At 35.1% G+C, this 16,321-nt stretch overlaps 1 protein-coding gene across 2 annotated transcripts in view; it reads left to right on the top strand.

Annotated features, from left to right (window-relative positions):
- The window catches only part of DENND1B (DENN domain containing 1B), a 168,733-nt gene that overhangs the window by 120,929 nt on the left and 31,483 nt on the right, over window positions 1-16,321 (top strand). For both annotated transcript variants that reach the window (XM_074151605.1, XM_074151606.1), the window contains exon 14: window positions 7,982-8,107. In XM_074151605.1, coding sequence (XP_074007706.1) covers window positions 7,982-8,107 — 126 coding nt within the window. The remainder of the gene's footprint in view (window positions 1-7,981; window positions 8,108-16,321) is intronic.

The following is a 16,321-nucleotide window of genomic DNA, read 5'->3' as shown; positions in this document are numbered from 1 at the left end:
CTGCATTCATTAGGCATAGCTGCTTTAAACGCAAGAGTCTCTTCATCTCATCTTAATCATTATATTACAAAGTAGGCATTTCTGTCTGCCTAGTGGCATGTCTTGCAAAAGAACGAGAGAGTTTTTGAAGGCAAAAAGAAGAAGGGGGCCAATTATCGGCTTCTGCTTCCCTGCCACCTGCCAGCGCTTTCCTTTTAATTAATGATCTGATGGCACTGGTCAATATAATAAGAAATGCTTGTACAGTTGGGGTCAGAAAATTCAGGCTTTGATCTTCTTCAACTTTCTGAAACATTTATTTGTTTTCTCTAAATTATTTCAGTTTTATTTTAATCTCTTCTATCCTGCTGAGGGCTGCGTGAATGAAAACCTATACTGTTTGTCATTTGCTTTGGCAGAGCAAAGACTGCTTACTTAGAATTCTATTTGTAAATTAAACTGCAAACCCAGTTTGTCATAAAAGACATCTGATCCTTTTGAAATGACGAAAACTGTCTTTTGTCTGTAAAGGATGATAAATTATGTGCCAGTTCTTTCTGGACTTTGATCTTGCAGAGGGTGTCGTGTCCCCCCCTTTCCCCTCCCCCTTTTTTTTTTTTTTTTCTTATTGCCTATAGGGGAACATATTCTGTATATCATTTTAAATAGTCACAAAATTCACTTACTTTGTTTTTCCCAGTAGATCTCTAAAAGAGTATCATTGTGAAACCACTGTTTTGATTATTTAGTTATAGATGCTTAAGCTATCACAAATGGTTGTCAGCACAAAGAATTTTATATCAAAATGTAAAATCAAAGAGTTACATTTTCTGAAATTGTAAATCATAAAAACAAACTGTCTTAATCAAAGTAAGGCACTGTAGTGACATACTGTGTCTTTTGTTTTTGTTGGTAATTTGTATATATTTGGTACAATAGAAATCAAACTCTTGATGATTATATTAATGTCAGTTCCCTTTAATTTTAATGATGCTAAAATCTAAACTTTTTATAGATCATCTGGTCAGTCTTTCTTTTGACTCAGTATCAACATCAGAAAATTATTCTGATGTTTTGTGATTTTATGCTAGTGCATGGAAAAGTACACACACACACACACACACGTATTTCCACTAATTTTGACTGTACTCTATCGCAGTAGAGCATAACAAGTTAAGTAAAAAATGAGCCATTTTCTGGTGTGTCAGTAATTTTAACTGACCTTGCATTCAGTGAATAAGGTTGAAGTTATAATATCATGGAGGTACATACTTCTTGTCAAATAATACCTAGAATTGAGAATTAGGCATCTTGTTCCATAAGACACTGGAGCTGTAGCTTGGGGTCCTTCGAACAGGAAAAATGGATATTTCTGCAATGAGAGGGACTTCTCATGTATCTTATAGATGCATATCAAAATGATCTCTAAATGAGTAGGCTAGCATGAAGAAAATAGGGATACAGATCTTCATACCTTTAGAAGTGTATTCTCCCCCAGGCCATATGCATTTTACTATTATTAATGTTAATGAAGGTTATCCAAGTGTATAGACTATGCAGTAGGGTTAAAACATTTAATTTTGTATCTAATACAGAACAAAACAGAACAACTATGATTTATGTAAAATATATTTGCAGAATTTGAGGATTTTATAATGAAGCTTTTAATTTGAATATTCCCATTTCTTCCTCTACTTCAATCTGTAAAGCGCTTTAATGAAAACAATTTAATGGAAAACATATAAAATTATAGTTGGGAAACCTGGTAACAAAAGGCACTGACAATGTCTGGTTTTGGCTCATAAAATGACAAAATGCCTTTCGCCTTTTGCATTCATGAGGGGCAGTGCAACTGCTAACATCTCGGTGAAAAAGTCTAAGACATAGGAGTGTAGAGTCAAAATGGTGAGCTAAACAACACACTAAAGCAAATGTCAAAGATACTTACATATGTGAAGCATTTTAACCTATATAAATTAACCTCAGAAGCATACATACAAAGGTACTAAAACTTCTGATGAAAAAAATATAATGAGTGCCTCTCATTAAGGGTGTTAATATAGAATGAAGAACGGAAAACACAAAAGAAGCTCTAGTCTTACTATCCCTTTCAAAAATTGATTCCAGGTTGGTTAACAGCCTAACAAAAGAAATGCAGCATTTTCAAAGAGTTTTCTAAAACTGTTTCTTGTGTCTGAAGGAAATGGACTAATTATTTTCTTGATCAATAAGCCCGATGATGTCCTTGCAGCATAGGTATTTAATAGTTTACCCATGTATAAGTAACATGTCTATTAAAATGCTCTGATTGTGATTTTTTTTTTTCCATGATAAATTTAAGATTGAAAAAACATTATTATATGGCATTGTCTAATAAACTGTATAATAAATTAACTGAGATTTAAAGGCATTTTTAAATCATTCACTTAAGCATTTAAATTATAGTTACAGGCTAGGTGATTTTCTATGCATGTGAACTCTATTATTCTGTCAGACTGACCAGTGGTCTTGACTGTGCAAAGGTCAGTGGTCACAGTTGTCCTGAATTACCAGTCCTTTTTTCATGTGGACCCTCTGCTGCGTTGCATGCTGTAATCTTCTTAATGGCTTCATTCCAATATTCACACATAATATTTTAGATTTATTGACTGTTAGAAATACTACCATGCCAGTAGCAGTTCCGCTACTCCTAAGGTATTTAAAATTGGAAAAATAAATCAGGGCAAGACTTTCAGGAATCCTTTGTTTTCTTAGACGGGGGAAAAACTCCCTCTTTTTCCTCTCTTCTGACAAGAACACTTGTTTTTGAATTTCATCATTTCACTGTGAATTTGTCTATTATTTTATAATTAAAAAAAATGAAAATCAGTAGCCACTTCTGTGGAAGTAAATCTTCTAGTACAATAATTAGATCACCACTTCAATAGTGTAAGATGTTAGACAAAGAACATTTGTGATGTATGTAAATTAGCAGAGAGCATAGACACAAATTTATAAACTTTGGGCCTGATCCTGCAATACCTACTTGCAGTTAACTGGCAAAAAGACTACTCCTTTGCTCCAAATTGAACACTTGCAAAAAAAGCTTGGAGAATTGAGGACGTCACGCTTAGCAACCAAGTGTTACTGCCTTCTCCATAGACTAAGCAGAACTTTCATAAATATGATCTTCAGAAAGCAATAGGATTTATAGGTATCTAGTATCTTCTGTGGTCACTAAATATTGTTAACCGTAAAATCTACGGAGCTGTTGAAAGATGCATAGCCTTTGTAGCGTGTGGTGCCTACACACTATGATGCAATGCAGAATCTAAATGGGTTTTTAGAGTTTTAGTTTTGAGGTTCCTAAAGTCACAGATGAACGTATGAACTTAACTGTTCTAAAAGAAGCATTTGAGAAGTAGGCTGTAATTCACATAGAAAATTGAACAGTGACTTTATAAAACAATTACTGGGAGCGCAAATTATTTCTGAAAATACAATGATTAATAGTATAAAGAAGTTATGGTCAATGTGCAACTAAAAAGATTTTTTGTAAAATTTAAGTATCATAGTTTATTAAGTTTTCCCATCAGAAAATAGCCAAAAAATATTACTAATGTATTTTAGAAACTCAGATCAGTCAGCAGTGTTTGCATTGTTATGAGGCAACTATTTATTTTGAATAAACTCTTACAGTTGAGATTCTCTTGAACCTTGATATGGTTTTAGAAGATAGAACATGAGATTGAAAAATACAACTAGTTTTGAAAGCACTTGCATTTAAGTAGGTGTTTTCATCTAAACAAGTATTTGTGATTAAATGCTGGAGGGCTGAGATGCCCAGATCCTGTGTGTGTGTAGACAATATCAAGTATGTAGAAGACCCTTTCATTAACAATACTGATTTAAATCATATCACATTCCATTTTGTTGTTTTGTTGCTCTTCTTTGCCACCTTCTCTCACTTTCTTGCTGTTGAGAGTAGGCTTACTTTTATAGCAACGTGATCTGATGGGGAACACCAAAAAATAGTTTAAAACATAACAATTGTCACTGATACCAGATAAATACCTGGATATATTTTCTTTGGAGATCTAGTAGTCGTTCCCAGTGCATGGTTCTCCATTGCTCAGGCAACAGACATTTTGAATACTTCTATTTGTGCTTAAATTTATATGCGTGCTTAAGTTTTTACAGGAGCAAAGGCTTTGATTAATAGTTACATCATTTTATTAATTTATTTTTTAACTTTATGTGCAGTTCTATTCTTCCACTCACATGAATATTGAAGAGATGTTAGTCATGCTTTGTTTCTGATTAGGTACTTATATTTTAAGAATCTTATACAGGACATAGGGTGACTATTTTAAAAAATAATATTTTTTTTTTAATGACCAGCACAATATGTTTATACTATTAGATATACTTATATATGAAGGAAAAATCACATATCAATCTCATGACTTTCTACATCTCTAAAAACATATTCTATTGATTTAAACCTTCCTGAAGCTGAGTGCTCTTCATTGGTAGTGTTTAACTACCAATTAAGTCACCTTGCTATGAGAAGCCGTTGCTAGGAGAAGATGAAACCAGTTTGCTTCTAGTGTAAATTAATAATACCATTTCTGAAACGGATCACTAGTGTCTTCCAGAAATAAATTTTAACAGCATTCTAACCCCTGTGGTTGGTTTGTTTGCAGTTATTTATTTTTAAACTTTAAGACATGCAAAGAAGGCTAGAAAAAAAGTTTGGCATTCTTAATCATAGATAGATAGATAGAAGGATTAAAGCACATATGAGGAAAAGATTTTGATAAAAACACTGCTTGGTATTTTTTTGGTTTCGTGCCAGAACTATGGATTTTCTTTGAAATTTTAAGAGCTATTAATGATGTCACCCAACAGGGTGTCACACTTCCTTGGTTTTAGGTTCATGGATCTAAGCAATCACAATCCTGCTGTGCACCAAGTCCTTCTCAGTAGTTCCAAGCACCCAGTCTCTTATCTGTACCTACTGTATTGACTGTAATAACTACTTTATCACGCTATCTTTGATTAAACTGTGGAACTGGGAGAATTTGCCAGCAACCTACCCAAATGTGCAGCTGGGGTTTGCCATCACTTGGTGGTGGGATAAGCCCAGAGAACACATTGTCCCTCTGCATCTATATTTGCTGACCTCAGCTTGAAGAAAACCTAGGGAGGTCTCAAGGGTGCTTCGGGAGTGCTTCAGCCAGGAATCCAGTTGTAACGATTGGGAAATCAGGATTGTGGTGTACATTATCTCTGCAGGCTTTTTCTTAAGAGCACTGTGCTCCTATTACTTCTGCAGAATTATCTGAGAGAGCTCTTCCTGCCTTTTAGCATAGCCTCCTGAGAGAAGCAGAAGTTGGAAGAACTTTCTTTGAATTCCAGCATATTCTTTTTGAGGCTAGAACTCCCTCCAGGATGACAGCACAAAAAATGTGCATCTGACTTACATGTTTTTGTGCTGGAGAACCCGCCTTCAAACTGCCAGCCCATTGGGATGTTCTTAATATTGTTGAGCTAATAGTACCAATACTACAGTGAATAGGGAGATTTATTGCTTTCTGTTGTTCTTTTTAACATGTTTTTGCCTGAAGCATCCTGTTTATCAATTCATGTTAGAGTACATAGGCCTGCAAGAACTGAGAAAATCAGAAAACACCATTTTCCTTTACATCCCCCACTTTGTCCTGTAATTCCTGTGCTCTACATCATCTCAACCCCTTTCTTCTCTGACCCTGTCTTATGGTCTGCCATTATTTCCCCAAACTCACAAGGTATAATTTAGAAGAATGTAGATGTAAAAGAATGTAGAGAATTTTCTACCTTTTCTGTCCCTTATATTTAGAAGATTCTTCATTTGTCTTGACAGAGATAATCTTTTAACATTGACAATTCTTTTTTTGACTTCATGTTACTACTTTTGTTTTTGTGAAATTGAGCTAAGATTGATGGGTGCATTTTCCTTATGCAATGGATATATAAATTTATTTCCCCTGGAATGAAGTAAACCTTATTTTTAAAAACTTTTAAATGATCATGCAGTACAGGGGGAAAAAAAAAAAAGAACCACGAACAAAAAGCCCCAAACAAAAAACCCAAACAAACAAAAAAAACCTCCCAAACAAAACCAGAAAACTCAAAACCAAAACATGCATTATTTTATTTTTTTTCAACCTTGAACTGCTTAGCTGGTTTTTGTACTCAGACTTGTACTTTTTTTTTCTTTTGAGGGAAAAACGTAAATGAGCCTTGGTGTATGCTTTCCATGGGCTAAACGAATCAGGCTCTAAACTTTTATCTAGATCTATGGAGCTTGGATATAAATTGAAAAGATCACAGCTATGGGGAAAAGACCTATACTGTAAAGGCCTTTCTGCATAGATTATGAACATCGTAACTCAATAATTTTTTTTTCAAAACTATAGTTATAATTGGACCCAATGGGGGTCTCTCTCTTTGATCAGATCACAGTAACTGTGACTTTACACTGGAAAATGTCACTACTGTGAAGGTTTATCACCTGTAGAGCTGGTCTTTTCTCTGATGCCATGTTCAGTTCTCATTAGCATTATTCAAAGTTTAGTTGTTAATTAGGTTGACACTTCAATTACAATCATCATCTACAAGAGCAGTCAGGACTGCTTGCATAAAGAAACAAAAAGATACTCATTTTTGCATATATTTCTATGAGAATGAAAGCTGTTTTGGTGATAGTTTGTGTTTATAATGTTCTGTTTGAAGAATAACTCTAAGTTATAGTTTTTAGCTACTTAAATATTGCTTTAGTGAGTATATTACAATACAAAGAGAACAAGAAAACAACAATAACTCTGATAGAGGAATGTACAAACACAATTACGGTGCCACTACTCGCTAACTGGACCTGGCTGCCCCAGCCCACTCCCAAACGGGACTTCTTGCCCCCTCCCTGGCCAGTTGCTGGCTACAGACTGGGCATGGCACAGTATGGAATACCTGTGCCATTCCATACTGGGAGAGGAGAATTAACCCTATCCCTGCCGTAACCAGGACAAGGATATATTGCAATACAATGGGATATAGAAACATGTATTCAATGTAATTGGAGTTGACTTGCTTCTCCAGATATCTGACATGTTGAAACTGAGGAGACTATAGACTATAACTGGATGTAATTCTATACATCTTTAAAGAATTCCGTAATAATTCCATAATTACATTATTTTTGTCCAAAGTATCTCCAAGTAAGCATCATCTAAATTAATATTTCTAATTTTTTTCCAATTCTGTATAATCAGTGATTGCTGTTTGCCAAGTAAGAAAAGACCTCCTTTAAAAAACAAAAAAGTTAAGCACTAAAATAAGAATGCTTTGTTTTTTTTTTTTAACTACAGGTGCTCATAAGTATTATTCTTATTTGTTTCCCCTTTCCTATGTTTTATCTTCTAGAACAATTCTAAAGATAATGTATCATTGAATTTACACAAACTTTTCTCAACTATTTGACAGTGGTAGCAACTACTCCCATGGTGCATGAGAAATGATATAAGATAGTAGTTCCACTTTAAAAAAATAAAAAATTCCTAAAACTGAATAGTAAGTTACCATTAAGAGTCCTTAAAAATAAGCCTTCATAGCATAAATAAGAAATATCCAACTGTCTTAATTCAAAACAAGTAGGTACATGTTATGATTGAGAAAAAAAAATCTGCGGAAAAGTGGCTCACATGCAGTTTACTTTAAAATAATTAAGCTTATTTATGTCAAGAGGCCTTGGGAAAAAAAGAGAGCATAAACCAATTTGCATTAGCACTCTACCATCATCCCCTGCTTTCATTTCAATTAACAGACCAGCAGGTGCTCTTTGCAGTTAAAAAGATAAGCTATCAAGGAGGAGGATGAATTTTTGGCTGACCTGTAGACACCATGGTTTGCCTGCTGATTGGGTTCATACCTCTCTGTACCAATTTCTAAGGTGTTAATTTAACTGTTCCACTCTGTCATGCAGGTCTCGGCCTTGAAAAATAAACTGAAAAAGCAGTCTACAGCTACGGGTGATGGAGTAGCCAAGGCCTTCCTTCGGGCACAGGCAGCACTGTTTGGATCATACAGAGATGCACTAAGATACAAACCAGTAAGGCTTCTTCTTTTCTTCTTTTTTTCCTAAATTTGTAAGAGCACAGTTGCTTTCTTTGCAAGGAAAATATGAGAAGTTTTATCCCAGTCTGAAACATTTCAGAGAAAATATTTTAAATCTTATTCTATGCTAAGGGTATGTTGGCAATTTAGAAGACACTACCACCTCCCGATGGTGAGTTGTACTGAAAAATAAATACTCATCCAAAGTCAGCTATCTTTTAATTTGTATCACTTCAATAATTTATTAAATATAAAATCAGATTGTATTAGTCAAGCTACTTACACACAGCTCACCTGGTTTATTGTGGTGAAGAACTGAAGAGGCTGTGCCTTTCAGAATCCATCATTTTTCACTGTACTAGTCCAGACACTTTGCTGTGTTTGAGGCCAGAACATTTTTATTTCCTAGCAGAAACCAGGTATGAGTCAAACATACATCTCGCCTTTTATACGCTTATCTTGATTCCACTGAGAAGTTAGAAGAAATGAAAACCCAGTTTTGCTGGTACTCAGTATATTAATGTGTTAGGGGCTTTCATCCTTTCTGTTTTATGAGGGGGGATATATTGAGCCTATGAGATAAAATAATTTGTCAGAAACAACTTAGAGATTAATTTCATCTGTCAGTCCAGATTTTTTTCCTATGATATTTACAAACTACTGATAGTAGTTCCAATTGATAAAATGCCTTGAGATGACATTGGCTGAATGAGACTCTGAGGTTATGATGTTTGGTGGTCTGATGGATTCAGATAAATATTGAGATTTGATAGGAGAAAATCATCCCTGTTGAAGGTGTCAAGTTTGTACAACTGGTGGGTGTGTGGGTGCATGTTTGGCTGGGGGTGAGGAGGGCGGTATATTCTGTCGTAGAGTAAGGAACTATCTGGTATTCCTTGGTGGAAATGGATAGGATAGTTATTAATTCCAGATGAGGCCTTTTCCTGGATGAAACATTAGAATACAGTATGGCAGGGTCTTCCTTCTACTGAAGTGGTTCTCTTACATGTAGTCTGTTTTGCCATGAGCGTTTTACACACTAGCTGTCTGTGCCACTGACAACAATTGTTACTGAGATGAAAAGTAATCCACGCAGAAATGAATTAATGTTTAAGGGTTTAGTTCTTGCATTTATGTTTAGCAGTTGTTACAGTTTTCTTATGATATGGAAAGCCAGTTTGCGTACAATATTGAAATGACTGTACCTGTTTTGAAAATTACTTGAGTACAACGCAGTACCAGTTTGATTAAAGCAAATAATTCCAACTAAACAGATAGTTGACGTTTATTCCATAGTGGCATTACCTAACATTGCTTCAGGAGGGTTTATCTAATTGGTCCCTTAGTCTAAAGGTGAGGACACTGGACTGTGTCAAATCATGGCACCTTGCAGTAAGAGCTGTTAAGTCAAAAAGTGTCTTAATCTACAAGTGATATATGCAGACAGAATGATGTCAGTCTGGTTAATGTCCTTACCTCTATTCTAGCCAGAAGTAGGCTCCAGTCATTCCTTTTGTCTTGGTAAATTTGTTAAACTGAATGTGCAAGTTCTTTAGCATTCTGATTAGCATCTCTGTTGAAATGATCTCTCCTTTTAACTGATTTCCATTTTATTTCACTTTATCTGCTGGCATATCTGAGATATCTACATTTGCACTGTACTGGAAGTAGTGTACCATGCATCATTTCAACTGGCAAACATTTGTCAAAGTGACCTTTGCAGTCTTTCTTTCTGCATTATTTTTTTTTGCCCTTTTTTTCTTTTTTTGGCTCCAATGATTGCATATAAAAGAAGATACTTATGAAACCATTGTGGTCTGTTGGTTTTCTTTTTTTTAAAAAGATATGTTATTTCAGAATATTTTAACAGGCAGAAGTCTGCTGGCAAATACAAACATATCTTGGATTGGCATCAACTTGTCCAAAGACAAAGCGTATTAAAAAAAAAAAAAGTGTAACTGTTATTTTGAGCTGTGTTCACATTGTTTTAACTAATTTTAGTATTTTACAGAATTTTGTTGTAATAGAAATATTTATTAGAAGATGAATATGTTCTAGATTAGTAGAAACTAAGAGGTTGTTCCATGATTGTTCAACTCAACTTACATCAGTCTCTTGAACTTTGAACTCAGCTTAATGCATTGTGAATTGGGAAGTTCAAAAAATCAAATCCTATCTGAATGTATTAGGCCATTTGTGAGGAGTCTCAGAACTTGGGAATTGTTATTGCAAAGAAAATACTACCCGTTGTTTTGGATTCTGTGGTGCTAGATCTAATAAGGAAATCTAAACCACAGCTATGGACTTTATTTACATTCTTTCAGGAGTTCATGTAGTATTCATGTAGAAAATTTGTAGGGGGTATACTTAAATGAGAATGTTTTCTATATAGATCTGAAATACTTTATCTATAAATGGGCTCGTATTTTCAGAATCAAGAACTGAGAGGTTTTGGGGTACCATTTTTAGGATTGCAAACATCCTGATGAAAAATAACAGTATGCGTTTGGATAGTTATCAATTGCTTGTAAGTTGAAAAATATGTTTAAGTGAACTATTTTCCTTGCAACAGTGTGTTCTGCATGATTTTAACTTGAAACAACTGTCATTAATATTCACTTTGAGTAAAGAACAGCTTTGATAGTGTCTGTACTCTTCCAACACTTCTCTTCACTCCAAACCCTGTTCATCACACTGAACACTCATTCTGTGCAACTGTTTGTTTTCAGCATAGGACAGATTCTCCTCGGTATAGCAATATGTCTTGAACAAACGTCTAGCAATTATTGAAAAAAATGATTGGTGAAAGGGAAAATGGGAAGCTTCAGGGGTCTTGGAAGGAGTTCATGGGACTCCAAAAGACCATATGGAAAATTTGACTACTCTAATACAGACAGGATATATGACATGTAATAGATAACAGTGATTATATTTTTTGTGTAATAAATGGTAATAAAAATCTTAATCCAATAAAAGTTTCCAAGAAAAGTGGAAATAGTTGTTTTTTCTGATTTAATCAGGATACTGAATTAAAGTCAAATTGTTATAACTGCCCAAAGTATTTTTGTAGTATGCTACACTTTACATTGGCAAATACTGTGTAGTAGGAGTGGATCTGTAGAGCAAAACAGTACGATTGCTGCTAAGGACATGACATTCATACAGTGCGCATTTCTAGCTTTATTGTGGTTTGTGTTTTAGTCTGGTGTTGAATAGTGAATCCCTGTGACTAGCTGGAGCTCATTTTCTGCTTTAGTTTAATCCAGAAGGAGTCCAGTTAAGGCATGGTAGATGGGGATCATTGAAAAAATTCTTTATACAATCTCTTTTACTGTCTTAACACCATTCCAAAATTTTGGTAGGGAAGAGAAAAAGAAAATAAAACAGATTTTACTTCATTGTCATTTGATAAATGACCGAAAAATAATCCAGAACGAAATCGTCATCAGTGGAATAGCATATTAGAATGTTTTTGTATATGGTCCCGTTCACATAGAGGACTGCAATCCATTTTGATAGGGTAATATGCATGGACCTTGAGGGGGGGCGTGTGGTGTGTCTCCAGCAGTGCAGACCTACAGCAGTGGCAAAGGGGCCATTCAGACTGTTTTGCTATAAGGAGCCCTGGCATATAGAAGGGCAAGTGGTCAGTGGATGGTTGTACTCCCCCAGGTAGCAGCTGTGGTGTGAGCTGTTGTGCCATCTGCAACATCAGTGATCGCAAACAGTTTTGATCACAAGAGGCATTGAAATGATCAGTGTTGTGACATAAGTGCTTCCTATACCATTTAAATTTAAAATTTACATATACAAATCCAAATTATGTTTACTTTGGGTGGTCAAAACTTAGCCTGGAAACTTTTGTTGGTCCGATTTTCTTTAGATTGTCCAGCATTTGAAAATTCATTGTGGAATAAGGATTGCATGTTCCATGTTAAAGAATTGCATGCATAGGTGGGAGTGAGATACAAAGATTACAGTTGTGCAGTTTGTGTTATTTTGTCAACCAGTGTATGTGCTGTGTTGTTTTTTTCTAGCTATTTTACTTTGTACATTCTTCATGGGTCGTTTTTAGGCATCCTTCCTTATCAGACAAGAGCCACGCCAGTCAAACATTTTAACCACACTGTGATGGCTAGTGAAAATGAGCCTTACACATGTACTCGTGCAAACCTTGCAGATGAAAGCAAAGACTAGTAAATTTTTTAATTAGCGTATGTAGTATGATGAGTTAATAAAACACGATATGATGTAAAGAATTCCTAAACAGGCAGTATTTCCACTGACAGTCTTATGTCTAGAGAGGGAAGGGTAGGTAAGAGAAAGAGGAAGGAGCAGAAGAATAATGAGTACAAAAGTATTCACCGTAATAGAGATTAATTTTAACATCATCAGGAAAATAAGCAGAGCAGAAAATCTGTTTGCTCTTAGGCAGCAAACATCAGGAGGATATGTAAGTGTAATTTATTTTTCTTTTTAAAAAAAAAAAGTAATTCATCATGGCAAGACAAATACATTTCAAATAAATCCTCTTACTTTATGACACATCTGTTAAAAGATTATGGAATATAAGCAACAATAATTTATTTTCTACCTTTGAAAAATCAGCTTTTATTCAAGAATTAGCTTACAAAATATTGTCAGTGAAAAAAATCACCTTTTTCGTGGAAAAAGTCCTCAAAGATCTTGATGTTACAACAAGAGAAATAAACTCAGGATAACTTTGTTTTAAGTCATGATGGTTGTAACATCACTCATCAGAAATTAAGAAATGTAGAGCAAAGGCTAATGGCTTGCTCTGGAATGCTTAGCAGTAGGAGTTTATGGTCTCATCAGCACACCAAGGGTGCCGAGATAACTTCCAGCTTGAAGATAGCACAACCTGTCAGACTTCACTTTAATTGAATGCTAACTGAAGTGCTTTGGGCCAATATTGACACTATTTTAAGTAGTGAAATCAACTCTCCAAGAGATGCAGGTATCGCATTCAATATATAATAAAGCAAAAGAATACAATTGAATGCTATATTAAGAAAAAATAGGTATTTTAAGATTCAGAATGCACCTGAATTACTTGAGAATGCATAAGTAATGATTGCTTATAAATTAGTTTCAAAATGAAACCTTTTGAGGACAGGTATCTCTTGAAATGGGCATTGACTTGTCTACCTTTCCCCCAAGAGTTAGGCATAAAAAGTGCAGCAAAGTACAGAAACACAGAGAGTCATGAAATGCCAGAACATAGTTTGTGTTTAAATCCAGACCTACCCTGGGTAGTATCTGTTATGACTATTTATTGTGACTTCTATAAGAATTCTCTTTTACAAGTTGAAGACCATATTGTTTAGTTTGTCTTAAGGACTGTAGTAGTCCTTTATTGAATATAGATAATGTAGTAATAGGAGTTGTTGTAGGTTTTATTTGTGATTGTAAGAAGTATCAGCATATCTGAATCTTTATTTGCATAGACTGCAAGGAATTTGCAAATTTTGCAGAAATTTGTTTGTAATGTTCAGTGGTACCTTCCTGAGTAGAATCGTAGGTCGTACTCAGTTATGCCCTGGCCTCTGAATGTCATGACAACGGCTGAAATTTCAGCTTTGTACTTCACTGATTTTAAACAGAGGAATTTTAATATCAAAACTGAAATGGTGTTTAAAATTTTTTTTTAAAAAAATTCTACAAAACCCAAAGAAGCTGTGCCCATACCTACGTACATTATACTCTTCATGTCATAATTAAGAGCTACCATATGAAACCGTATTAATTATAGCAATAGTACAAAGAGTTGGTATTAGTCATCTCATGCTAGAGAGATGTGAATATTTTCTGAAATAAAGATTTTAAATGTTTGTACTTCTTGTTCGGGTTAAATAGCACTAGATTTAGAAAGTACAAACATACCTTCTAATCTAGATTATTTTTCCTTTTAAAATGATCATGCTGTTTCAGCTCAACATTTTCTCATTCCGTTGAGGTCTGTATAAATAGCTTGCTTAAAATGTGAATGTAGCTTTGAGTAAAAAATTCCTGCTGTGTGTGGCAAGCTATGAAAGGGGAGGAAAATTCTACAGCAACTGTCGTTAAAAGGACAGGTATCTTGTTTGGGCATAGATTGTTTGGTCTGAGTATTTGCTGTCTACTTTTCAGTATAGAGTCCCTGCTGGGTTTTGATCGAACTTGTTTTGAAAGTATATTGTAGATCAATATGACAGGGACCATTTGATGGTCTAGTAGTTAAATATCAGTGGAGCATTCCTCCAAAACTCAGTTCCTGAAGATACCGAGTTGTATTTGCAGAAATGAGAATGTTATAAGCTTTATGTGTAAAAACTTCCAGAGCTACTTTTGTTTATATTGATTCAATAATTAATTTTTTTAAAACAGCACTTCAAAAGCCTTCATGTTTACAGTAATAATCTTGAAGATTTGTAAAAGTTTTATTTGGAAAACAATTTTGTTGTTCAGAGCCTTGAACAAATAAAAGAGCTAGGAGTGAATTGGATTATTTAATGCAATTTCAGTAAAGTTACAGCAAATACCCTGAGAAGACTTCAGTGGAGAATTTCTGCAGGTTTTAACAGATTTTCTCATTTTCATGTGCTGAACAGGTAGGAGCCTTAAACCTACTCAAATTTTTAAAGCAACCTTGCTATCAGTAGATTCAAATAATGTAGATGGCTTTTGGATGTGAACTCTTTATAGATCTAAATAAATTTTCAGCTAAGGAATAGCTTTGGTTATTCTGTCTCTGAACTGCACTGATAAGGGACAGATGCAGCAATGCATGAGTGCTTACTAAGTATCTGAAGCATCCAGTGATTAAAGAAAAGTATTGGGGAAAATATTACAGCCATGCACTAAAAACGTGTGTTGAACTACCATTTCCTGGTGTTACGTGGCTTCGGTGGGAGACGTGCCATCAAGTAGAACTATCTGACTGCCCTCTCTTTCCAGGATAATGTGAAAGGGAGAGCAAGAATGCCTGTTTTCTCTTCAGCTGGGAGATAACCTCTCCCTTTTCTCTTTTATCTTTCCTGAGGCAATTGGGAAAGTGGCAGTGGAGGCATAGCTTAGTTTTTATTTTTCTAAATAGTATATTTTGAAAATACTATTTTCTCTCTTTGGTCCTAAATTTAATGTTTCATAGTATGTCATGAGCCATCATCTAGTCAGTTCCGTACTCTCACAAAACCTCTGTATTTCCAGAAACATTTTTTTGTGTAACAACAACAAATAATATATATACATATATATAAAATAAGGAGTTGTTACAGTTTGCTGCCTGGAAATTTTTTGAAAGAACAACAGAACTGAGAAGAGAGTCTGCCCTCGGGAACACTATGTCTTGTACCACCATATCTCATTGGAGACGGTTTCATTTGTTTTGATGCACTTTTGAATTTGCTGAGTAGCTTGGGGTCATCTTCTTAAGACAAGAGTCTTTAGGAGCTCAAGAACAGCTAATGCAAAGTGGGTTAGGAAGGCAGTGCTGTTTAAAGTACCACAAATATTTCAAGCTGTTTGACAGATCCAGCATGTCCTGCATGTGTACAGATTTCACCAGTTATCTCGGGAAAAGTAGTAGGTGGAGTAACTTGGGTGCTTCTCCTGGAGACTTGATTGACACAGTGCTACATATTGGGTAGCACTGGGTATATCCCAGCATTCCAGCTACCCTGTGAAAGAGGAAGGATTATATTAGGTAACTGTATAGCTTCTAGCTCTTCCAGTGAGATTTCTAAAATCAGGGGTTCCATAAAGAAGTAAGAATTTAAAACTTAATCATGAACTTCAGTGCTTTGCTGAGTAGAATTGAACTTCTCAAACGAGGGAAGCTTTTGATCATATAAGAATAGGATTTTTAAATGGCATCGCAGTGTTTTTACTGCAACCTTGGATCGTACTTGAACCATTTAAAAACAAAGTGCAAGGTGTAAAAAGCAGTTGAAAATGATTTAGAGCTACTCCACCTAACTCACCTGGGTCACAGCAGAAAATCATTTGTGATATTCTGGAAGCACATAACTGCACAGTCAGCCAAAATGATAGGAAAGCGCGTGAAGTAGCATGTGCAGTTAAACAGGGTTAGGAGCAAAAAGCTGTGGTGATCATGGGCATGAATAAATTTGTCTTTAAAGTGGGTAACAGTTGGAGCTATTGTGAAGATCAATATAGAAGCTGTCTTTGATCTCTTTCCTTTTGAACG

Source organism: Numenius arquata, chromosome 8 (assembly GCF_964106895.1).
Source record: "Numenius arquata chromosome 8, bNumArq3.hap1.1, whole genome shotgun sequence".
Classification (NCBI taxonomy): Eukaryota; Metazoa; Chordata; class Aves; order Charadriiformes; family Scolopacidae; genus Numenius; species Numenius arquata.
Note: the sequence above shows the minus strand (reverse complement) of the source record. Positions and strands in the feature narration are given on the sequence as shown.